Genomic DNA, 25,182 nt, shown 5'->3' on the forward strand with positions numbered 1-25,182 from the left:
TGGCACATGGTTCTTCCATTTGTAACCTACGCTTACAATACCGCGACTAAAGCGACCATAGGGTTTTCGCTGTTCGTTTTGTTGTATGTATGAGAACCCCTGTGCATGGCTCTATACAGTATTGCCACGCTAACCCAGCGCCTCCGAATTAAGGCCCATATCAGAAGTAGCGAAGCACGCTGAAGAATGCCGCCAACTTGCCCATACCTTCACGGTGGAGGGTCAAGCTCACCAGCAAAATCGACATGACAATGACCTGAGCACTACCACTTTCCTTGTCGGCTCCCTCGTTTGGTTATAGATTTTGCCTCACTACCCAGTCTTTCGTCTGATCTAGCTCAATACCACGGACCCTACCGGATCGTTGCCTGTACGTGGGCTGTAAACTGTGGTCGAACCTGTGATGCTGTCTGACGACCTGCAGCGTTGCGGTCGTGAGGCAGTGCATTTCAGCTGGGTTAAACGGTATTATGATCCCCTTATCATGTTGTCACCATGAGTCGCCAGGATGGCTACTTCTGTCTCGTGGGGCCGTTGGAATGACGATGATAGCAGAAGCTTTACTGCAGATGCATGGCTCCGGAAGACAAAGACCAAAGGGTCAGTGTAGCTGCTTTTGCTCGCTCTGGCGCTTGGCTGGAACTGCGCGGCTGCCATCTGCGCTGGGCATGACTGGGATTCCCACTAACTGTCAATGAACCTCATAGGAGGTGCATTAGTTTGAGCCTTAGTTCCTGTCTACGGTCACGTAGCAGATCACATCCTAAAGTGGCCTTCATTTCTGAAACGCTAGTGTACGGGCTGTAATAATTACAAACTTTACTGCTTGGTACTGTAGTTTTTTCCATTATATTATGAGATAATCTTAATGGGGATTCCATATTGCACAGGTGTAATAAAAGTATTGTCCTGACATGTAAAAAGTACAGAGTTTCCTCAACATTGTGCGTTGCCTGTGTGAAATTTCTTCTAATAAAATGTAGCATTCTACCAGCTTTTGCTATGAGAGAGTCCATCTGTTTATTCTAGATAAATGACTCGGTGAAATAGACTCCTAGGTACTTGTATTCGGACTGTTTGTAGATAAGCATGCCATTGATGTTATATCAGTGCGGTAATTTGGATAACATTCAGGAAAAACGTAGCAACTGCACTTCTTAATATTTAAATTCATGTTCAGTTTTTTCATACCAGTTTGCTATTTTATCTAAATCCATTTGCAAATCATCCAATTCATCTTCAGTTGTAATTTGTATATCCCACACTTTTCAGCAAATAGTTCTATGGGCGTTGTAATGTTTTTGGCAGTGTTGTTTATGTAGATTAAAAACAGTAAGGGCTACAGTATGCTTTCTTGGAGAATGCCTGAAGTAAAAGTTATTGATGAAGATTTGGCATTGTTTTAAACTAATAAATAAATAAACGTGGCATTTGGTGACAGGTGTGCAGCGCTATGCTGACCAGCTTCTGGAGCGTGCCCGTGTCACGAATGAAGTGCGCACACTACTGGGCAGGCGACGCCCCCTGGTGGGCCTGCACAGTGGGAGCAGCAAGGACAGGGCCAAGGCCGAGCGCCAGGTGCTGAGCACAGCTGTGCAGGGCTCGGCCGCGGACCTGCTCCGACGTGCTCTGCTCTCGCTCGACGGTGCCCTCGCACGACGCTTTCCCGACTCCAGGGGCCTGCTGCCAGAAGAGCCACCAACACAAGGTGCGTTCTGGAAAAAAGATAAGCAGGCTCATAAAGAAGCAGGAGCTGGCTTGTAGTTTTGTAACACTTTTTGTGACTGTCTTGGACTGCAAATTTCAGGCTCTGTCGGCTCAGGCAGAGGGTGTCACAACTCTACAGGAAGTCAGTTTCTGTTAACAATGAATGTACAAAGCAAAAGAAAGGAAGATATTGACAAGGAGCATGTTTTTCTTCTCGTCTTTGTTCTCTTTTACTGCACTAAGCAGTTAATAGCTAGGTGTCTTGTAACATCACAGCTTCTTGTAATGTCATGCTTGGAGTGACGAAAGACTGCGGTGTCATGTTGCTGTTTTGTGAAGGTCTCGCCATTGACTGCGCATCAGCCATGCAAGGCTGAGTGCACTGAAAGTTGTCAAGTTAAGTTCTTTACTGTTGCTTCGGCCAAGAAAAGTACTAAGTGTGAAAGGCAGAATGTCGTTGCAACCCACCATAGTAAAACTTCGTCAATTTGACCCTCCTTAATTTGGAAAATTAGATAATTCAGACTCGTCCTCTGGTCCCGGCAGACAAATGCATTATTTGATGCAATCAAACTCTTGCTAATTCGCACGTATTCGGGCGCACATCGGTAAATTCAGACAACTCTCGGAGCTCGGCGAGTGCGGAGCGCTGTAAATATGCGATACAAAAGTGCAAAAACAGCGCTAGTGCCCAACCGAAACAAAGTTGCTGAGTCCACAACGACATAGCCGTCAGTGAAAATCGTACATGAAATGGCGGCAACGCTGGAACGCCTCATGCTTATTTGTGTCTTTAAAGCCTTTATCCTTGCGTTTACTGCCACGCATAACACCGCGTTTGGCCTGCGCCTTCATAACTGCGTAGTTGCCATCCATGATCACGTCGATAGCCACCACGGTTTCGTCCACAGCGGTTATGACAAACATCTGCAGTTTCGTTTTGACTCTGTGTGCGTATCAGCCGCTTACCTTCAGAACTGCAAGGCCACCGTCCATGATCGTGTTTATAGCGGCCACGGTTCCTTCTGCAGTAAGTGCGGAGTAGTGACTCGGTATGCATGTCGACTGTGTGCCTTCATGACTGCATAGTCACCATTCACGATCGCATCAATAGCAACCACGGTTTCGTCCACAGCAGTTGCAGTAAACATTAGTAGTTTCATTCTGACTCGGTGAGTGCGTCGATTGTGTGCCTTCAAAACTGGAGAGTTGATATCCATGATTGTGTCGATAGCAGCCATGGTTCAGTCCATTACGGCAAACATTAGTTTTGTTTTGACTCAGTGCAAAGCTGTTCAGAATAAAGAGCACTGGCTATGTCGCTATAAATGGATGATGTGTTGGGGACCAGCTCACTGAAGAAAAAAACAATCAGGATATGCACACGGCAGCGATAAACAGGTCTCAGATGAAGACGCACACCACGGCCAAGCTGCGAAAGAAGTTGTGACACCTATGATGCAGCGAGCGATAATGAGTCACGAGACGATGAGAAGTGCAGATTCTACACTGATTTTGTGCAATATAGAAACAGGATTTGTTCATTAACCAGTAAATCATGTTGACATCATAATAATTTGTTTTCTTGATAGCCTCGATAATGAAACATTTAGTTATTTGGTCATTTTTTTCCCTTGAAATCCGAATTAACAATGTTTTACTGTATCATCAACAACACAGTGTCAACAAACTGAATGTTCAATAAAAGTTTAGCAATCCGCCTCTTTCATGGCGCGACGGCGCATGCGCCCTGCCCTAGCGGATTAGTCGCAAAACGTTTTGGAAGGGTCGCGCGCATGGCCGTGCGCCGGGAAGTCCCCCCCCAAAAAAGAAAAAAAAAAACAAAAAAAAAAATGCTCGGACTCGCACTGCTGCAAACACTCGTGCCGTGTAACACGTTGAAACTCAACTGGTAGCTCGACGTCGGTACGGTGCCGAAAATGTGCGTAGTGTAAGACCACAACTCCACTTTAAAAGAGAAAGCGGCCAGGGCATCGTCAGAGTTGTCTGGACTGCACTGTGAACCAGGTAGTTGCCGCCTTTCATGAATGGCTCGCTAATTTAACGAGAAACCTGTGCGTTACACTTGGGCGACACTCAAGTACATCATGTTGCTGACGAAGTCTTTTTGAAGCGTCGATCCTCACTTGCTGGTGGTGGCAGCGCGTTCCCGACTGCACGTACTCGTAAGGCCTGGCAACACTGGGTCGATACGAGACCGACAAGATGCTCACTCCAATGATTGACCGACTATTCTGCGACACTGAAACCTTTTTATCATACCAGGTCGACAACGACGCAACCGACGAGCGCGAGTTGTACTGCGGCAGGCTTCCTTGTCGAAGGCACCAGCAAAATCAGCGTGCCGACCATCGTTCGACCGAACCTCGCGCGATCGGTCGTCGAACCGACAACACAATAGCAACAGCGTCTTCGCTTGTAAATATAATTCATCGTGCTCAAAATGAGTCAAGCAAGCCTACCAAGTTGAAATGCATAAGCTTTAACCCTCTCAAGCCGTGCCCACGAAGGTTGAGCCAATGTCGATCCTGTTCTGCGAATGTTAACCTAGCACCGTCGAGTTCGTGCACTCGCTACTGGCGGACCTGAACTGAAATGTAAGCAGTTAGGTTGAACGAAACTGCTCTTATAGTTCAATTCTGGCCTTAGCGATTTGAAATCAGCTACACTTCGCACGGCGCATACACAATAAGCGGTAAGCGGCGACACAGCGATGTGCCAACATCTGTACGTCACCGTACCTGTAGGCTGTCGGCCGCATTCTCTACATATATGGGTGGGCCTGTACGTGTCGCTTTGCCGACACATTCTCAATTTTAGAGATGCACTGTTTGCCTCTGCGTCAAGCGGCAAACAAGAGACGGTGTATTCGGTATACAGCAGCAAAAACAACCACCTCACTCATTTTACCAACGCCGTGTGAGCGATGGCATCCACGCGTTTTCGTGAGAGAACAACATGACCTACAAATCAGCACTTATGCGTGCACAGGTTTTTCTAATAATGCTCTATGGCACACTAAAACTATAAGTATAATGGAGTTAAAGAAAAGCGAGAAGAAGTTAATTAACAGCTCGTAATATATGTATCTGGATCACAGTTGCCGTTGTTTAAGTGGTTCGGCCGCTCATATTGACTCGTCGCAGGGTGTAACAACATGGCACATATGCGCAGATTTGCATGTTTTGCTACATTTTGACACTATTTCATATCAGCGATGGACCTTTTCCACAATATTAGATGATAACAACGACCTGCGGCTGTAGATGTCGATGTAAGCAAGTGCATCGCTTTAATAAATCCGACGCAGAAGGCTGTGCTCGAAGACTTTTTGAATATGCGAAACGTCTAAATGATGTCTAAAAAGAATACAAAAAGTGATGTCCAAGTGCAGAAATCAGTGACACATTCCAAGGCAGCCGTGCTGCCAAACGGAACTCAGCGTGCCTTTATCAGCCGCACTGTTTACAGAACAGCGCACTCAGGCCTGCTCACCCAGTAGTCATTGAGTGCTACATGGCTTCAGGAACGACATGCTCTCCCGAAGAAACCAATAATAATGACTCGTGATCCACGAAACACACAACCGACGCTTACTCAACGTGGGCGCAGGTACACAGATCAACCGCCGAAAACCCCGGGACCCTTCCAAAACGTTTTTATCGGCGTGCGGCAGTGGGCAACACAGGAAAATGAAAAAGTAGGATTGCCCACCCGTTGCATGTTTCCATGGCAGCACCGAGTTGTGCCACAATTATGGTGACTCGGGCTGTGTTAATATCAAAAGCAACAATAGCAATCCCCGAGTGATCTGTATGCCCTCCAGGCTTGAATGGCCATTGTGCGGCTTCAGCATGCAATGCTTGCTCACCTGTGAGGTCACATCATCGTCGCTGCCAGACTGCGCTGAAGCGGGGTGCTTGTGCAGTTCAATTGTGATTTCGTGCTTCAGAAGGCCTATTTTGATACCCCCTTCAGGCATCGTTTATGTCCTGAAAATATAAATTTGCCACATTTCTTGTGTCTCCAGAATCCTGAAAAGCAGCAGAACGGATTAAACATTTTCAATTCTTCGGTGAGTTTCGTCAACTTTACAGAATGTGGACACCATGCAAGATATATCAACAGGAATGTGAGATTTGCCCTGCCGAGAATGTAATTCGAAGAAAGAAAAAAGGTGACTGAGGTAAACTGGGTGCGCAGCACGTCACGTATGGCCAGCTGTGAAACTTATTTGCATTGTTTCTTTTATATATTTCATCATTACAATGGCTGCAATGCATTAATATCCAGTTTTCGCACAGTAGTCATCTCGATACCACACAAACCGTGCACTACATTCTAATTCGATCATCGTTGTCCTACTCTATGATGCCATATTGGAAGTGTAAAATTGTGACAGTGATATGAGTGTAATGCAAGAAACTTGCTTGAATGTTGTTGCAAAGCCCCTTTAAGGCAGGTGTGATGCTTTCATTCTATCTTCCTCTTTCACCTTGTTGTCACTGTGCCTCCTCCGCTTTCTTGCAATTGCTTTTTATAATCTTGCAACAGACATTGGTGACATTGGTACACATTTTCTTTTCTTCTTTCATTCTTTTTGTTAGTGCAGTCTCGAATTACAGGCAGGAAATGAACTGCTTGCTGTTCATATGGTTTATTCGCTCTTGAAAGGGCTGACACGTGAAGACCTCTCACGTGCACTGCACATTCAAGCACCTATCAATGCGCAGTGCAAACAACTGGAATTAATTGATGTAAAGAGAAAGAGATGTATCAGTATTACAATCCCAACCGCCTTGACTGATAAAGCCATGTGACAGCGTCCTTGTCAAATGTATTGCAGTACAACCTCATTCATACATTTTAGAAAAAGAATCTGAGAGAAAGACATACTACCCGAGAAAATGTACAACGTGAAGTCAAAAAAAAATTTGGCAGACTCAACCATAGTTGACATTTACCGTATTTACACGGTTGTAAGCCGACTCAAATGTAAGTCAACCCCCCCATATCGCGTGTGACAAGAAAAAAAAAAGCATACCCGAGGGCGCATTCGATAACGAAAATTTATTGGTACTAGCTGGCGTGGTCACTGGACTACTCGTCTTCACTTGTGCCATTGTTCTCACTAGTTCTGCCGTCGTCATCGCTGCTACAATCCCACAGCGAGTCGTCGTCCGGCGAAATTCCACACTTGGCAAACGAACGCACCACAACATATTGTGGAACATGCAGCCCACGCCGAATGCACGCAACTACACGCAGCCATCAGGGAGGCTCTTTTGACAGGTCCGATTGGCGTAAGTTCGCGGTCTTCTGCTGCCAGCCACTCATACTCACTGCGGAGCAGGTCCTTAAAAGGTGAAGATCCGGGCTTGTTTCACGACCATGTCGCACTTCACTGACAGGGTCCGATCACACATTTCAGGGACGTACACTGCATAGCTCCGGAAAGCGTCCCAACTTTGGCCCGTGGGAAATTCTTCGCTTGCCGTCACAGGTGAAAGTTTTGCTTCGCTGCAGTTGCCACTCTCGCACCACCGTTCAGAAACATCGAACTTGCGGCCTGCTCCGCAGTGATTTGTTTCTTCGGCGTAAAGGACGGCAGCCCTCTTGAACGCTGCTGCGAATGAGTGCCGTATGTTTAGTGGGCCTGGAGCACTTGTGACGACTGAGGAAGCACGGAAGTAGCACGTAGCAGACAGTCGAGTCGAACGCGTCAAACAAGAGCTACAGGGAAAGAGAAACATCTGAGCGGTGTCTGCTCTTCCATGAACTATCGATACTCCCTGCAAGCGCTGCCGTTCTGGGAGTGCCGCCACTAATGGAACAGCGGCACTTCCATCAACTATCGATGCCCCACCCCCATAAGTGTTGTGTGCGCTGTACAACTCTGAAAAATGTTGAAAAACTCTTCCGAAAAGTGAACAAACGCGCGGGATAGCGAAAACTATAGGTAGGGCCATAGAGCAAACATAAAATTGTAGCTACATTGTAGCTCTCCTGATATCTCGTTGGTCTCGCTTTTTTGGCAGTGCCATGTTTCAGTTTCGATTGTAAGTCAACCCCCCCTCTTCAGATTTTCAAATTTTAAAAAATGTGTCGACTTACAATCGTGTAAATACGGTACATAATGCAAGCCGTTACACGAATGATTATGGCACGAGACCTCGACACACGCTGAGCTAGTGGGGCCCAAGGAGCCCATGACACACAATGTCATTCTTGTGACTTCGGCAAGCTTACATTGCGCTTCTCAAATTCAGCCTGGGTCAGCGGTTTCTTCGGGCAAGGCATTTCTTGGCAGCAAGATTGAACATGCTCACTTGGTGTGAATCGTTGTGGCACGGGACACGCATTGTCATTCTTGCGGTTTTGGCAAGCTTACGTGGGCGCTCCTCAAATTTGGTCTGGGTCAGTGGCTTCGGACAGGGCGTTTTGGGGGCAAGTTTGGCATGCTCACTTACTGTGAATCATGGCAAGAGACATCGACACGCACCCAGCTGGTGGGGCCCAGGCAGCCCAAGATGCACACTGACATCTTTGTGGCTTCAGCAAACTTACGTATGCGCTCCTCAAATGCAACCTGGGTCAGCGGCTTTTTCAAGCAGGGTGTTTTGGTGCCAAATTTTGACATGCTCACTCAGTGTGAATTCTTGTGGCACGAGACGCCGACGCGCGTAGCTTGGGGAGGCTTGAGCGACTCTACGTGTGCGTTGTCGTTTCTCTGTTGTGTAGTGTTGTCATGAGCCAATAAAGGAAGAAAGAAAGAAGGAAAAGCAGAAGATAAGAAGAAAACAAGAATACACAAGGAGTCGATGGCAGAAATAAAGAAAAAAGGAAAATAGAAAATAAGAGCGTGCGAATAAATATAATACTATATGAAAGCAGAAGAAGCCCAAAAGTGCATGCGCAGCTACGTGGCCAATGGGAGAAGGGACACCTAGCCGAAGAGAGCGGCCCAGCTACGCTCTGGGACGAAGGTGGGGAGAAGGGGCTGGAGGCCGAACTGGACGGGTGGATGGCAGAGACGGCGGCAACCCAGTGGAAGCAGTTCTTCAGCTGCTGCGGCCACGACCCACGAGCTGAGTGGACCTCCCACCAGAATCCACAGCTGCAGGCCGACGGTGCCGCTTCCTGGATTCCCTGTGGCTACAATTCGCAGCTTGCGGAGTTGACCGGACGATCCAGGCGCCTGGGTCACTCCACCCTCCCGAGCCCCTGACCAGGCCAACCGTGGACCGAACATCGGACACAGCGACGTCGAGTCTATGACGCATCGGCGGGCCCAACGACATGTCGTCGGAAGCAGCGACGACGAGGTGACGTGGCCACGTCAATAGACTTTATGTAAATATTTTCAACTTAATACATCGTGTGCGAGGACTTAAGACAATATTTTCAATTACCTAGCTTTGTATATAGTTTGTCGTAGGTTAGGGTTTTGCCATTGGGTTGGCAATGCGTGCTTTCTGGATATATGTATTTTTCTTATGCTTATGCCCCATAAAGGCTTTTAAACGTTCCTTGCATCATGTTTACCACCCTGAGACTGTGACAATTATATTTTGTCACGGTCCGCATCCAAAAATTACCGCCTCTTGGAAAAAAATTGCACTGCTGCGAAAACAAAAATAGAGTCCTCCTACTTCACGTCCGATGGCAAAGTGTGTCCATGAGTAGCGCAGTTGGTCTCAAAAGTGGCGTTCCAAACATTCGATAGCGGGCAGCCATTCTTGCTTCCTACTTTGATGATTGCGAAACACCGGAGCGTGTTCAAAAATCACCGCCTTGGGGGAAAGGAGCAAACTGCTTAGAAAATAGACATGGTTCTCCTCCTTCACATCCAATAGCGCAGTGTGTCCGTGAGTGGGGTGGAAGGTCTCTCAAGCGGCCTCTCAAACCCTCATTAGCAGGCACAATGGACGCGGTACTGAAAGAGTTAAAGGGCCCCTCACCAGGCCCTATAGCAAATTCTGGTTGTATCCTGGAATGTGTTACGTGTCCTCTAGGGAGCGTTCTGTTGAAAAATTTTTCATATCGGCTCATTAATAGCCGAGATAGAAACGTTTCAGTGTCGCAAACCCATGATTTCAAGAGGTGAGCTTCACCGCAAACACAGACGCTCTCTCCAATTGCTGTGTCTAGCCTCTGCAAGCGGAATTCCTTCCTTGCATTCTCCCATGCCAGACCTTGAGAATCGCGTGACAATTACGTCATGTTACATTACGCCCCGCCTTCATCTTTCTTTCCTTTTTTTTTTTTTTTTTTTTTTTTTGTGCAGCACACTTCTGACTAACAGCATCGCGCGCGAGCTATAGCAATTGTCTTATTTCGCGCGGTACACGATTTTGCACTCTGTGCACGAGGAAAGCTGACTAGCGGTATAATTCAGTGCTACACGAATACTAAGGCAGACACAAGCGGATCACAGAGTGTGATCCTGCGTTGGAACACAGTAGAAGTGTCTGTGCACGCGACTGCATTATGTGAGAACAAGCTGATGAATCGAAGTACACCTCTCTTTCTGCAGTGCGAAGTACAACAAAAACATGTAGACATTCGGTTTGTTTGTTTTATTATTTCTCTAAGCTTTAACTCATCTATTCAAGCAACATGTTACACAAATAAGAGATGTTGCCTCAAAGAATTCTCGAAGGTACGTGTCACCACGAGTGACGTCACAGTGCAAACACATGTACGTAGGCACGCTAGCACGTGTATGTCATCCTCCGGCTTGGAGCGCAGCAGCCACGAGGAGAAGGGATACGGCATTCGGCTTCAAATTTCAGACCTTTTCGTGGCACGTAGTGATGTAATACTTTGCAGACACCATCGTTATGATGCCATGCTCTGCGCTTGTCAGCTCAATATGGCCAGACCTGGTGAGGGGCCTTTTAAGACTACCGTAAAATCCCGAGAGATAACGCACTTCAAATTGAGAGAAAATCAAGTGAAGTGTGAGGTGAGATAACTTTCAATATGCAGTAAAAAAAAAAAAAAAAAAGCTGGAGAATGTATAGCAGCCAAAGAATGAACATGCGTTTATTAGCATTGCATTCATTCGTCGTCAAGACTGTCGAATGAACAGTCATTGTCACTTCCAGACGAAAGGTCGACAACCTTCTCGCACGGTCTTCGATGTGGTTGGCAGGGCAGCGGAAGGGGGGACTGCCAAAGCTAACCACTCATGAAGCTCTCCATCTTCTGATCCATACTATAAGAAATCTTAGAGCAGATAAGATACAAATGGCAGTGCCCAAGCACAGAAGGGACACAATCGGGCCTAGTATGCTGCTAGACCTAACTTGTACACCGCAAGTACAGTACAGCTTGTATGAAAAGCGATCCGGGACATTATAGGCAAGACAAGTTCGCCAAAACGTGTTTTCTATGAAAGTGAGTCAACGAGTGACATCGAGGTCGCAAACTTGTTTAACGAACACTTTATTAATTTGAGTGCTTCCCCAGATGACCGCGCTAAAATACCTTGCGAATATTTTGTGAAAACACAGTGTCAAAATACTATATTTATGTCATCCACTGATCAATATGAGATAACTGATGTCATATTGGCCTTAAAGAACGATTGCGCTGCTGGAGCTGATGATATTAAACCTAGACCACTGAAAGCTGTCGCAAAGATGATAAGCATCCCCCTTATGCACATTCTCAACCTTGTTCTTTCAACCACAGTGTTCCCAGACGCAATGAAGCTAGCCCGTGTGGCCGTAATACATAAAGGTGGTCCCATTAAAGACAAGAACAATTACAGACCAATCTCAGTGCTTCCTATCCTTGCAAAGATAGCGGAGAACATAATACATAAGAGACTTTCTGGCTTTCTGACGACAAACAATATACATAATAGTAAATGAACAATTCGGGTTTAGGAAAAATAAGTCGTCTGAAAGTGCACTTCTTGAAATAAAGGAGCACAAACTAGACAATATTGAAAGGAAAATAGTTACCCTGGGAATATTTCTGGATTTTAGAAAGGCTTTTGACTGTGTCCAACATGATGTGCTCTTAAAGAAATTGCTATCGTATGGAATACGCGGCAAAGCTTGGTCTTTGATAAAAAGCTACTTAACTTTGAGAGCTTAATTTACATGCATAAATGGCGTAAACTCTCACTTAAAATTTATCAAATTGGGGTACCACAGGGATCATTACTAGGACTGACGTTATTTTTATTATACATTAACGATATTGTAAACATTAACAAAAATACAAAGTTAATTTTATATGCAGATGATACGAATGTATTCTTCTCAGGTGCTCATGTAAGAGAGGTATTTCATCGAGCTAACGAATGGCCAGCAGGTTTGGATTTGTGGCTTCAATCTAATAGACTTCAATTAAACATCAGTAAAACGAAATACTTACTCTTCCGGCCGCGAGGAAACCACCCGACTGTAAACTTGGATTTAAAATTTCAATATGTTACCATGGAACAATCTGTATCAGTTAGATTTTTGGGGGTGACATTTCAAGAGAACCTTTCATGGACGCCTCACGTTGACAAGCTCCGAAGTGAGCTAGGGCGAGCTGCTGGAATCTTAAATAAAGTAAGATATTATATCCTGTCTGCAGTGAAAAGGCAGATATACTACGCGCTTATTCATTCCCGTGTATGTTACTGCTTTTTAGTATTGTCAACAAGAACTAAGACCAACCTAAACTGTCTTTTTTCCTTGCAAAAGCGAGTGGTGCGTACAATCAGAAATTTAGAACTTTCGGAAGACACTGCACCCTTTTTTAAATCGAATAACATACTGCCTAATCATAAATTATATAAATATAAACTGGCCCTAGCAATTTTGCATTAGCACCAAAGAACACCTTTCCAAACCAAATATCAAGTGAAATCTGGTCCGTACAGCCTACGAAAGAATTTAATACCCAGGTCACATTCCCGTACAAAATGTGGCAATCAAAAACTAAGTTTTATGATACCAGACCTACTAAACAATTATCCGGAAATAGTTGAAGCACTCGCTACCGCTATACAGCTACCTCGGTACAGACTTTCAGAAAAATGCTCAGAAACTTTTTTCTTAATACAGACTAAAATCATTATGGACTGATCCTAGTTGGTTTCCACTTACTCTGTGAGTCTTTGCTTTTTCATTGTGAAAGTCCGATATATTTTCTGTACCCGGACGACTGCTGCTTCGACATACCTGTATCTGTATTTATGTTATTGATGTCTAAGTTTTATCGTGTTTCAAATTGCGGCTGTTGTATTCTATACTATTTGTTATTAATTTATTTGCTTGTGTGACCACAGCTGCCAAGGGTGGCGAGGCCCAGTCAGGCACATTCAGTGCCTTTTGTCGCGTCCCCCAAGGCATTTCTGTAAGGAATGGCTTGAATAAATGAATAAAGAAAGAAAGAAAACATGGAACGGAAACAAGAAAAAGAAAGAGCGTGAATACCGAAAAAAAAAAAAGAATTGTAATAGTGAGCCAGCTAAATATTTTCTCAGTTTATAAATTACAAAAGTAAAAAAGTGCCTGTATGAATGGTATTGCACTTTAAAAAAAATGACATCTGGAATGCTGAGGGCGAACAACACCTTCGGAGGGATCTGGCCGGTTGGCTCTTTGAGGATTTTGAATGCCGGGAATGGTATTGTCAGGGGTCAGTTATCCATCGGTGTTTTTGAAAAACTAGAAAATTGTGCCAAAGACGGGTGGGTTATCTTTCGGGGGCGGGGCATCTCTCGGGATTCTACAGTAGCCTGCATAGCACAAGGGCACCACCATGAGAGCATACGCAAAGGGTTGTTTGTTGGATGCCATGGCCAGGGTAATGTAACAATTCTATTCCGGTTCTATTACTTTTCGCGCTTTGCCAGAGGTCCAGGTGGTGCTACACCTACATTATCAGAATGATTGGCTGGTCATGAACAGTGCATGACAAAAAGGAATAGAAGTGATTGAAAGGAATCCTTGCACCGCACCAACCCATGCTGATCTGCCTTGCAGGTGCCTTCTTGGTCCTCCAGATGCATGATGAGCTTCTGCTCGAGGTCTGTGAGGCGGACCTGGACACAGTGTCCAGCATGGTTCGCAACGCCATGGAGGGAGCAGCGGAGCTGTCCGTGCCTCTTGTAGTGCGGCTCCGCTCCGGACCCGACTGGGCTCATCTGGATGAAGTGTAGTGAGATGAGCGATGGATAGCAGGTTGAACTGGCATGTTGAAATTAGTGTCTTCGGTGGAGACATTCTTTGTGGCCGCTGCAACACTTGCTTTACTATGACTGCTACTGCGGCTAGTTTCAAACGACCAAGGCTAAAAGCGTTTTCTTTTTTGTGATCTATGATAATTTAATATATTTTGCAACCCCTACCACAGAAGTTATTGGAGTGAAAAAAATCGAAACTGTTCTATAGCCACTGCATCCGCCCTCAGATGGAAAAGCGCAGCAGATACTTCTTTGCACCAAGGAAGGAAGTAGTGCGGACACACCTTTTTTCATAGATTTGGCGCTCCGAAAACTTGTGTGGTCAACTGTACATAATGTGAAGCATTTGTTGTGGTTGTTACACTTTCGAGGTCTCTAGAAACATTGCTTTGTGATATGTTATTGTTACTGCTGTCTGTTCTTTGACTTGGAAAACGTACAGTACAACTACCTCTCGTACTAGGTGACATTGCAAGTGTAGTATTGTGTGCACAGTGTGGGACGATGGTCATGAACACACTAGATGCAGCAGTGTGTACACGTAAACATGTCTATGACCAAAGTTGGTGCCCCAACCTATTTCGTACTGTGTGTCACCATTGTCCTTGTTGAAAAGAACAATGCATGACATCTAAGCACTTTGGCAGCAGTAGTCCTTCACTGTTTCCTGTTTCAAATATATAACTCATTGTACGACATTATGTCGCAGCATATTCGTTGGCACAAAGCAGACTGGGAACAAAACATTCGCAGGCTACCTACCAAACGAGGTTTATGTAGATAATGCTTATAAGTACAGCCAATCGCACTTGGTAAATGGCACTCATCTTGCCATGTGTAGCTTAGTGGGTAGAGGTACTTAAAGATTTAAATGTACTCATATGTGATGCTCATATCATAGTCATCATGTTCTGTGTCTCCGTGTGTTCTGCACACCTTAAAATGCCCTGCAACAAGCATGACCAGCTAGCTGTAACCAACATTCTGCTCAAGTCATATGGTGCGCATTTAAATATGTTACCAAAAATCCCACTGATCTATGCGACATTCAATTATTTATGCAAATTTACATGACGCAATCGGCTGGGATTGGCTGATAAGCAACCAGGTTGCTACGTGACACGTATTTTGATAGGTAGCTGACATTTATTTATTACGGAAGAATGAAATCAAAGCCAGTGTTATAAATTAAAAGTTTAAAATGTCACTAAGAAGGAGCCATATCAGCGTAAACATTACTTTCTTGTTCCCACTGCCCGGTTGCCACCATATTTGCAACCACAGGAGATGGTTCAGTGTTTTAGCTTCTCAGTGTTACACCGAATACGTGAGAGCTTGTTTTATGTTCTTAATGTTATGTGTGCCCCATAAAGGTTCCTACCTTTACAAGGATCTTTCAGTGTGATTATAAATGAGTTTTTGATTTTATTTTCCTAATCTGCACCATGTATAGAATAAAAAATTTAATTCTGGTGTTTTACGTGCCAGAACCAGGATACGATTATGAGGCACACTGTAGTTGGGGGACTCTGGACTAACTTTGACCACCTGAGTTCCTGTGACGTGCACCAAATGCATGGTACATAGGCGTTTTTGTATTTAACCCCCATCGAAATGCGGCTGCGGCAACTGGGATTCAATCCTGTGTCCTCAGGTTTAGCAGCACAACACCACGTCGAGTCACGTATAAAGTAATATTATAGGGTTTGTTGTTATAATTATATCTCTTTAGTACTTCCTTAAATAAATTATTCTTAATTTTTTTATGTTATGCATTCACCACAAAATTTGTCTGTCTTTGCAGATTTGAGTTTACTGCTCATTAGACAATTTTATAGTCCACATCACATTACTTTAATCCTGCAGTGTTTTAGCATTACAGTAGAGCCTAGTTGATTCATTCCTGTTATGTTTTGTCAGCTCTTGCAGTGTGAAGCACTGGTCACATTTAGTTTCTGCACAGTCGTTTGTATTAGATTCCTATCTGTCATGTTTCTCTTCCATGGTTGTTACATCTGAAACCTGCTGCAGTGCACCACCGCTGTGGAACCATCTGTCGGCAGTGCCTGTGTTGATCATCGCACGTTGTTGCTGAAAATGGTCGCTTAGCAAAACGTGCAGTGTGGTTCAGAAAGATTGCCATCGCCGTCTTAAGATCATCACTGATCTCAACATGGCTCGCAAAGACAAAATTGGACGAAGGCACAAGGGTTCACTGTAGACCAACTTTCGCAGATGCTGTCTTGTGACCTTCGGCACCTTGCATGGTTACTTTCATGTAGAAGGCTGTGAGAAAACTGAAAAAGGGGCTGTGAGTGCTCTAAAAGAGGCTGTGCTCTAAAAGAGGCAACACAAGCGTTCGTCCTTGTGTTGCTCCTATTCTTCGTCCCTGTTTGTTCACGCACAAAAACTTGTAAGATGAATTCCTATTCAACTTCAAATAGGATCTTGTGTGAGAGTAGCTCTTTTTCTCATCAGTAGAGCCACTGTAAGAGTTATCGGAAGTGTTTTCCTGGATATTGTTCTTTTTACATGGTCCCCTAAAGAACATATCAATGGAATTTGACTGTATTTACCAAAACAGATTATCTTGCAGCATGCATCAGTCATGTTGAACTCACTGGTCTCTGCAGGGGAATTGCAGAGTTTTGTTTGCTGCTTATTTTGTTAAACATTCTCCCTGTGGTTATTTACTGCCACAAGGCTTTAGTACAAGTCCTTATTTACAAGCTTTTGAAGCCCATACAGTTGCTTACAATATGAAATTGGTGATGATGAAATTTTTCTATGCTGTTTATATTTTCACCGTAATGTGCTCCAAATCGTTTTTGCTATATTTCGTTGACATACTCAATTTTCCCATACTTACACAATTTTATGCATACGTAATATTGAATTTTTGTAGGCTTTCCTGCACTGTTTTCAGTGTATATTGGCTTAACTAGCAGGATGCATGCAGTTAATTATTTTCGCTCATTGTAAAGTACTCAACTCACATCTGATGCTTCCGGAATGAAATGTTTGTATACTAGTTTCACTTGTATGTAGAATGACTCCTCAACCTGTTATGAGTCTACAAATGTTTCACTGTTTTAAATAAACTTAATCTGATTACACTTTGGAACAATGACTTACTTTCTTTTGAGACTTATCAGTAATAAAGATTAAGGCCACTAGGGGCAGTTTAAGTTGTGATGCCCATACTTTCTCTAGTGACGCCAACGGGAACAGACATGCCCACTGGAAGTGCCTTCTGAGCACATCAGGAGCCAAAGTGATAACTATTTTAATTTATTTTTGACTCATTTGGTTGTTGGAAGTGTTAATGAACATATGTTTTTCATGCCTTTCAGTTTCTTGGTCTTTTCTATTAGATATAGATAGGTAACGAATAATTAATTTTCCTACAAGTAGCCTGTAATGTTATTTTTGTACGACGCATTGTGGTCTAGATAATGGTTGGTGGGAGGGACCAAAGCATGCATTGTTCAGAGTGTGAGTGTCCCTATGGACAAGAACGGCACCAAGAGCGGCGCTGCTGCGCCGGCGTTGAGAGCGGCGCATGCGAAGCAAAATTCTATTAGCGGGTGGTACTCTTCTCCCACCTCTCGTTCGCACCGCCTTGATTGCGTCTTGCACTGCGCATGCTTGGGCACGTTTCGTGCCGCACGCGGTGTGTGCCTACGTGTGTGCGCGTGGACATTTTATTCGAAGGGCGATGTACAGTCTGTTTCACATTTAGGGGAAAACTTGGAGCGTATTGCATCGTGATGCGGCGAGCGCTTCAGTCAGGCGGCGGCAGCAGCTCGCGCAGGTGCTCGAGGGGCGAGATCTTGGACGGCGTCGTCTGCTACGGCGGCGCGCGCTGGCCGCATTGTCGGGAAGCGTTCTACTGTCAGTTGCAGGGCGCTGATCTCATCATTACTGCGTGAAGTGAGCCAGTATTCTTTACTAAGCGTTGTGCGATGCCCACTGATACGCGTCGAAGGTAACTTGATCGTTGCAGGGCAGTCATAGACGACGAACTGATTCCATACATTCTTGACGGCCCGTTTCTGGAAGGCGACTATATATTCTAACGCGATAGGTCGCCGATCCATACTGCTCGTGTTGTGCAAGAACTGCTGGAAGAGCGCGCAGTCACTCTCTTGGAGTGGTCGCCTCAATCCCCGGGCGCCAACATCATTTAATATGTCTGGGGCTCGTTGAAAGTATCGCTGCCGCACCATCCCCTCTATCAGTCGCCCGAGGATAGGCTTCGATCCACCATCGTCAGCGACTGAGACGTGCTGCGAATGAACACATCCCTGATCAAGTCATTCTGCACTTCACTGCCTTCCAGGATGAGCGCTGTCATCGCTGCCGCTGGGGACATGACGCTATACTAACTGAAGTTCCGAGCGTGACGTGTCCATATCCCCGCCGGCGGGCAGGGTCTGTCTGGTATAGTGAATGATTGTCGAGAAAAATCACTTTCAGTTGATTGTCTTAACCTAAAACATTCCTTTAATTGTATCCGTTTGTTTCATCGTGTTTGACCCCCATAGTTATCATTGTTGAGTGCTTTGTTTTCCTTTCGAGTCAAACAAAGACTGAGCACATTGCGCGCACATCTTGGTGCGTCTTTTCGCTGCCTATTACGGTAGCACACACAGTAAAGAAATATACGTGCACGCTATCAGTATCCTGGCCTTTCGAAAGAACAAACGAAGCATGGTGTCAAAAGAAGTTTGTGGAACTCCATTATGGCCAATGAAGGCTCAGAGTTTGGCGACGCACAACGTTTAGTAAAGAATATCAGCTCAGTTTCTGCAGTACCGATGAAGTCGGTGCACTGCCCCTGACAGTAGCACGCTTCCCGACAATGCGGTCAGCGCGCGCCACCGTAGCAGACGACGCAGATCACGACTCCGCCCCTCGAGCGTCTGCGCCTGCTCTAGCTGCTGCCGCCGCACGACTCTATTGCTGGCCGCATCACGATGCAATACGTTCCGAGTTTTCCCCTAAGTGTGAAACAGACTGTACACGCTTCTATTTGCCTTTAAGAAGATTGGTACGCTTGACGATTATTTTTGTGGCTGCAGTGCGGCGAAAGGAGCGTCTGCTTAACCATGTAAGTGACGCTGAACAGGTGATTGGAAACATCGTATGTGCCGCCGGAAAAATCGTCAGCACATACATACGGCACATACGAGCTCAAGTCATTTTTGCAGTTTCTCACAATATGTTTGCTACAAATCCGTGTTGTCTCTGATGGCGACAACGGACTTCAATCGACACTGTGCGGAAATAAACAAAATATATCGCTGCATAGCACAAGTACGACATGCGCAGACAACTTTAACTAGTACGTCCCGTACAATATGGAATAGAGGCAGCAATATAGACAGCTTGGCCATTTTTTAACAGTGCTCAAGAGACGGAAGTTGAAAGTATTAGTAATCATTCCTGCTTCAGCAATGCCAGCGTGACCAAGACGCGGGCGTGTATCGTCCAGTAACTCGATCGATCGGTGCAGTGTTGAAGCGGGAATGAACTCGGGTCATGTTCAATGCATCGTGCACATATTCAATTTCTCGGCATGCGTGAACTTCGGCCACTGCTAGCGCATACAACAGAAGTGGTTTCCATTCTTGGGCAGCGCACACACAAACGAAACATGAGAAAGAAGACAGGACAAGCGCTCGTCGAACAACTTAAAGTTTTTATATGAATAACAGGATTATGTACCGAGTAATTATTAAATTCATGTGGGTTACATATAAAAACCGTCATACACTCAGGAGTGATCAATGAACGAGCTCGCTTCGTTTGCCAGTCGTTTACTTCGCTCGGCGCACCACACTAACCCGTGTCTGTCGTCTGCTTTTTTTCGTACCGTTTTCTTGTGAATCGGCAGAATTTCAATGTAGGCATCAAGCCTTTCGTGTTTAGATTGCTGTCGTGACAGTTACCAACACAATAATAATTTCCGGTCATCAGAAGAGGCGCCGTCGCAAACGAGACGTTTCGCCCACAGCGCGAACTGAACGCGAGCACGACCGTGAAGGGAACCGGCGGCGGAAACCTACACCCGTTGGAGATGAAATCGTTCCACCAGGGGAGAAACGAGCGCTGGCGTCTAGGATGAAACTTGGCGTGCGGTCGTCCATGCGTTGACAGAAACGCAGCTTGAGTTACTAGGCAAGGAAAATGGGGTGGATTTTACCTGTAAGATGTGCATGCAACAGTCGCGGCTAGGCCATCTATAGCAGGAGGTGGATAAGCTAGCTAAGCACGTTGGAAAGCTAGAAAAGGAACTCAAGAGCAAATAGAAGAAGAGGAAGGAAGTAGAAGTTCAGCTAGCCAACATAGAAATGAAGCTGAAGGCCACCATTCTGCAAAGCAATGGTGAATGCTTCGATGCGAGTGCTGTGAATGGGACTGGCTCTGAAGTGGGAACAGGTAAGGAAGTCGTAACTGCCACGTTGGAAAGCAGGGGCGGACAATGCAAGCAGGGGATGGTCACGAAGAGGCTGCGACTGACGTGCTATCTGCAGAAGAAGACAAATAATACAACATGGGGAAGGGCATCGCAGTCTCAGGCGCAGCTTTCGGTGGCAAGGAGGAGGAACAGTGTTGTCTTTGTTGGGGATTCCAACAAATCTCAAGTAGAACTTGTGATAAGAGAGAGAACAGGTTCAGGTTGGCGAGTCCAGATTAAGGCACCTCCAGGGAAACCAGTCAACTAAATGATAGCAAAGGCCAGGCAACACATGTGGGACACAATGAAATGGCACCTACTGGTGATAATGGGTGGAGTGACTGAAATACTGCAAGGACAGGAGGCAATGATCACGAAGCAAACAGCCAAAGGGGGTACAGATCTCCGGAATGTTATAAAGGAAGTGCCAATCACAGTGTGCATGGTGCCAGAAGTTGAAAGTCATGGCATGTGAAATGAAATTGAAAGGGCAGTGCTTACAGTAAACAGGCAAATTTGTATGCTAGGTAATGCAATCAATTTTAGTCATTGACATCAACCGAGAAGTGCACTGAGCAGGCTGCAAAGGCTCTTTTTTGCGTGACGGGATACATTTTAGCGATAGTGTAGCAACACCAGTTGTACATCGATTCCTGGTGCAGGTAGTAGATTTTGTAGGTGGGCCCCAGGCAGGCAGCAAGGTAGATTATTGAATGTAGCGACACACCAGCAAGGAGGAGAATTGAAGAAAAAGTTAGTTTGAAGAAATACACACAACGCTCACCTGAATACACTCACCTGGAAGGGGATTTGTTGGATATACTACTAATGGCAGTGGTTTTTCAGTGCTGAATCTGTGCGAGGAGCAGAGCCTTGTTATAGTTGAAGAAAGTAAATATCATAGACTGGTAATGTGGCTTTGTGGAAATAGTCATGTATCGACCACAGCTTAGTCTCAAACCTGGTTTAGGAATGACTAGACTAAATGACAATAGATGAACAAGGAGCAGATAGCCTAGGTAGCGATAGTAAACATCTAACTTTAAAATTTGAGAGAGATACTAATGCAAAACATGAACCAATAGACCTTTTTCTCGGTCATCCCATGGGCGCTGCCATGTTTGATCACATGGTTATGCATCCATTGTTTGCTTTAGCTGCCTCTGTTGCCTCTGTGTTTACTACAGATGTGCATGATGCCTGTCTCATCTCAACAAACCTCTGTTTTGGTGGACATTGTAGTTGGTGGCTGGCTGAACGACATGAAGCTTTGCCCACAGCTTTAAAGGACATGTTAGCACTTTTGGAGCTCATTACACCTTGTCCAAATGGCATGAGCGGCGTATAGGATGCTGAGAAAGTGGCACTAGAAATGTATTTCAAGCTGCCTAACCTTTCTGGTTATGACTGAAATCAAGATGAGTGTGTTTTGCTCTTTGTTATTTATTTAGGAAACACTGAACTAGCAGCTTGTCTTGTTTCTGACTCAGAATCCTCAGTACAGTAATTATCTGATTGCTTATTTTCTGCCTAATCACTCGTGGGTGTGCTCAGTTGCAATAGATTTGCTCTTGCTGCGCACCAAGTTTGGAACGTAGATGTTCTGTACTTTGTTATAGCTTGTAGCAAAGACACATTATTGCTAGTCACTCACTTACTCGGTGGACCATCGTGAAACTTTCAGTTTCGAACATTTGTGTGCTGTTGGTGTAGTCGGCATCACCCATGCTTCGGCACATTGATTCGAGTGAGTGCCCATTCACTTAGGGCACATTCACACCGGCGACTGACAGCGGTCGCGCGACCAAGTTGGTCGCAAAGCGACCAGTCGCAAATGGTCGCAAACGGTCGCCTTTCTTGAAAAGCGACCATTTTGGGCCAGTCGCTCTCTGTGCGATTTTTCAGTCGCGCGACCGTGGTCGCAAAACTGATAAACCAATCAGCGGCGCACCGGAAGTGATCTTTCGTGTGTCTACATCCGGCCTCCTCCGGCGTCGCGTTCGAATTCCGCGTAGATTCCGAGAGTTCTCGCTGAGAACGATAATCTCCGGGATTGCGACTTGCGGGTCGCGCTCAGCTGGGCTTGCCGGTGTGAGCATCAGTCGCCTTCGGTCGCTTTTTGATTGCGAGTCGCAAATGGTCGCGCGACCTCCTCAAGTCGCCGGTGTGAATGTGCCCTTATTCTTGATATATTGTCGATAAGGTAGGTATAAGTTTACATGTCAGTTGGGGTAGATGCATATAGGTAATGCATGAGAAACTTGCTACGCTAAGGAGCAGCGCTACTCCCTCTGTCACTGTAATGAGCAGTACTCATTCTTTTCATTGTTCTGAGGTTGAATGCTTTTCTTTGGAGGTTAGTCATAAAATGCCAGCAGGTGAGTGAATTACTTTGTCCACCAGGAAAGTTGTGCATCACAAAGAGCTGGCTAACAGGCAGTCCTTATGTAGCACTGGACCATGAATTTGGTCACACAGATTCATTCCATTTCTTAATATGCTAGTCACTATTTTTGCAGCCAGCTACTGCAGATGCCGCTTTTCTACCGTTGCAAAATTTGTAGCATGAATGTGCACAGTGTGTTAGCGATCACCCAGTTAGATTTCTGACAGCTGATTGCACATTATAGCAGGGCAGAAGCAGCAATGGCTTTGTATTAATGCACTTTTGCTTGAGGCAATGTGTAGCACACTGTTGAAAACACCATCTTGTTCCTCTAGAGCAAATGGCTGTGCAAAAAGGGTCTGTAGCAGCAGAATGCTTAAAAATAATAAAAAGCAAATAGCAAAGATCACAAGAAGCATAGAGAACAACATGGAGGCACTTCCTACAACAGTCTGGGAATATAAGGAACTTGCAGAAGCCATGCAGCAGGAGATAAGACAAACATGACAAAAAATATGTTGCAGTGGAACGGGCAAACCGTGTTAGTGGGGCAACAAGGAAGTAAAGCAAGCTAAGAAGAACCTAAGCAGGCGTCTAGGGTTTATCGAGAAGAAAAAAAGTTAAGATTGCGTGAAGAATTTTTGCCAACTTACAGTCACGTTGCCCAAAGTGTGGTGCGCAAGTCTACCTGGATGATGATCTCATTTTCGCACCAACATTTGATGAGTTTGCTAGACTATTTCACAAAGTACTTTATCTGCTCCACACCAGTGGATTCAAGGTTTTACTTGACAAATGCAAGTTTGCCTTGGAGTCAATCAAGTTTCATGGATTCATTGTGAACAAGAACGGCAAGCAACCTGACCCTGCCAAGGTAGATGCCATCCTGAAAATCCCACAGCCTACGAACAGGAAAGCAGTTTTGTCACGGCTCTAGACAGCCAACTTCTATTGCCGCTTTGTCAAGAATTTCTCTCTGGTTGCAGAACCTTCGCAGTCTCATTCGGTCGGAAGAGTTCACCTGGACGAGCGACTGCAATGAAGCTTTTCGACGAATCCGCACAGCATTAACAGAAACCTTCGTACTGGGCCATTTTGATCCAGACGCCCAAACACTGTCATAACAGATGCCTCGGCAACTGCAATTGGAGCTGTGCTCTCCCAGAAACAGTGTGGCAAAGAAACTTAGCGTATATACAAGTTGTGCACTCACTGTTAAGGTGAAGAAGCTGCACAATAATGTTTAGGAGTGTATTGAGTTGTCACTATCAAGTTACGCCACTACTTAGTTTGCAAGAAATTCTGCCTGTTGACTGACAACTGGACTGTTGTATGCTTGACAGCCAACATCAGGCCTTCATGTCGTTTTACAGCCATGATGATGAATTTTAGAGTTTGACTTTACAGTGTAGCACCATCCTGGTTGCCAAAACGTGGTTATTGACATGTCGAAATTTTCTGCAGCAGTCCTCCACCAGCCACAGTCACTCGCAGCTATGCAAGCAGAAGACAAAGAGTGTCAGGATCTTCGTCGCTTTTTGTGATCTTCCAAATCGTCAGACCATAACATTGCCACAATTGACATCCTGTGCCATACTGATGTGACTACAGATGCACAAACTATCGAAGTGCCAACAAAGATGGGCCAGGCTGTCCTGGAAGTCGTTCATGATGGTGGAGGTCACATGGATGTAACTAAGACACTGGCCAAAGTGAGAGAACGATGCTGGTGGCCGAACCTTGCACCCTCAGTGACCCGCTACGTCATGGCATGCCAGATCTGCCAAAGCAGCAACTGCCCAGTGTCCAAAAGTGTTGGCAAAATCGGTCTCATGCCAGTGTCAGACATTCCTTTTGCCTTAATAGCCATCGATCACATCACAATGCCAGCCGCTTCAGGAAAGAAGTACATTTTAAATGTCATTGACTTAGCCACATGTTCTATTGTCCAAGTGGCCATGCTTTCAGCATCAGCTAAAGAGGTTATAGCACATTTGCAGTCTGTGTTATGTAGGTTTTGTTGTCCTGATGATTGCATGTGTGATCATGGTGTAGCTTTTGAATCTCACCACTTTAAGCACTTCATGCGCATGCACGGTGCAGAGATTCACTACTCTGTTGTGTACCATGAAGCCAGCAACAGTCTTGTGGAAAGAAGCAACGGGACATTAGCCTCCATTTTTTGGAAGCTGTGTCCAAATGACCTGACCTCTTGGGACAACAAACTCGAAGAAGCCGCTTTTGTCATCAACACAAGCTGCAGCGCCAGCAGCCGTTTCTCTCTATTCGAATTACTTTATGGATACGTCCCCAAGCTCCCATATCAACGTCACCGTCCAGCTGCAGCCAGGACACTGCAAAACTGTCTCCTGACGTCTCAGAATCGGGCTACTGCAGCAGGCAATACTG

At 45.3% G+C, this 25,182-nt stretch overlaps 1 protein-coding gene across 1 annotated transcript in view; it reads left to right on the forward strand.

Annotated features, from left to right (window-relative positions):
• PolQ (DNA polymerase theta) overlaps nt 1–16,955 on the forward strand; it is a 292,782-nt gene extending 275,827 nt beyond the window's left edge. The window contains exons 24-25 of the mRNA XM_050182268.3: nt 1,442–1,708; nt 13,725–16,955. Coding sequence (XP_050038225.1) covers nt 1,442–1,708; nt 13,725–13,900 — 443 coding nt within the window. The 3' untranslated portion in view covers nt 13,901–16,955. The remainder of the gene's footprint in view (nt 1–1,441; nt 1,709–13,724) is intronic.
• Nucleotides 16,956–25,182: the final 8,227 nt, after the last annotated feature.

This window comes from Dermacentor andersoni, chromosome 7 (genome assembly GCF_023375885.2).
Source record: "Dermacentor andersoni chromosome 7, qqDerAnde1_hic_scaffold, whole genome shotgun sequence".
NCBI classification, from domain to species: domain Eukaryota; kingdom Metazoa; phylum Arthropoda; class Arachnida; order Ixodida; family Ixodidae; genus Dermacentor; species Dermacentor andersoni.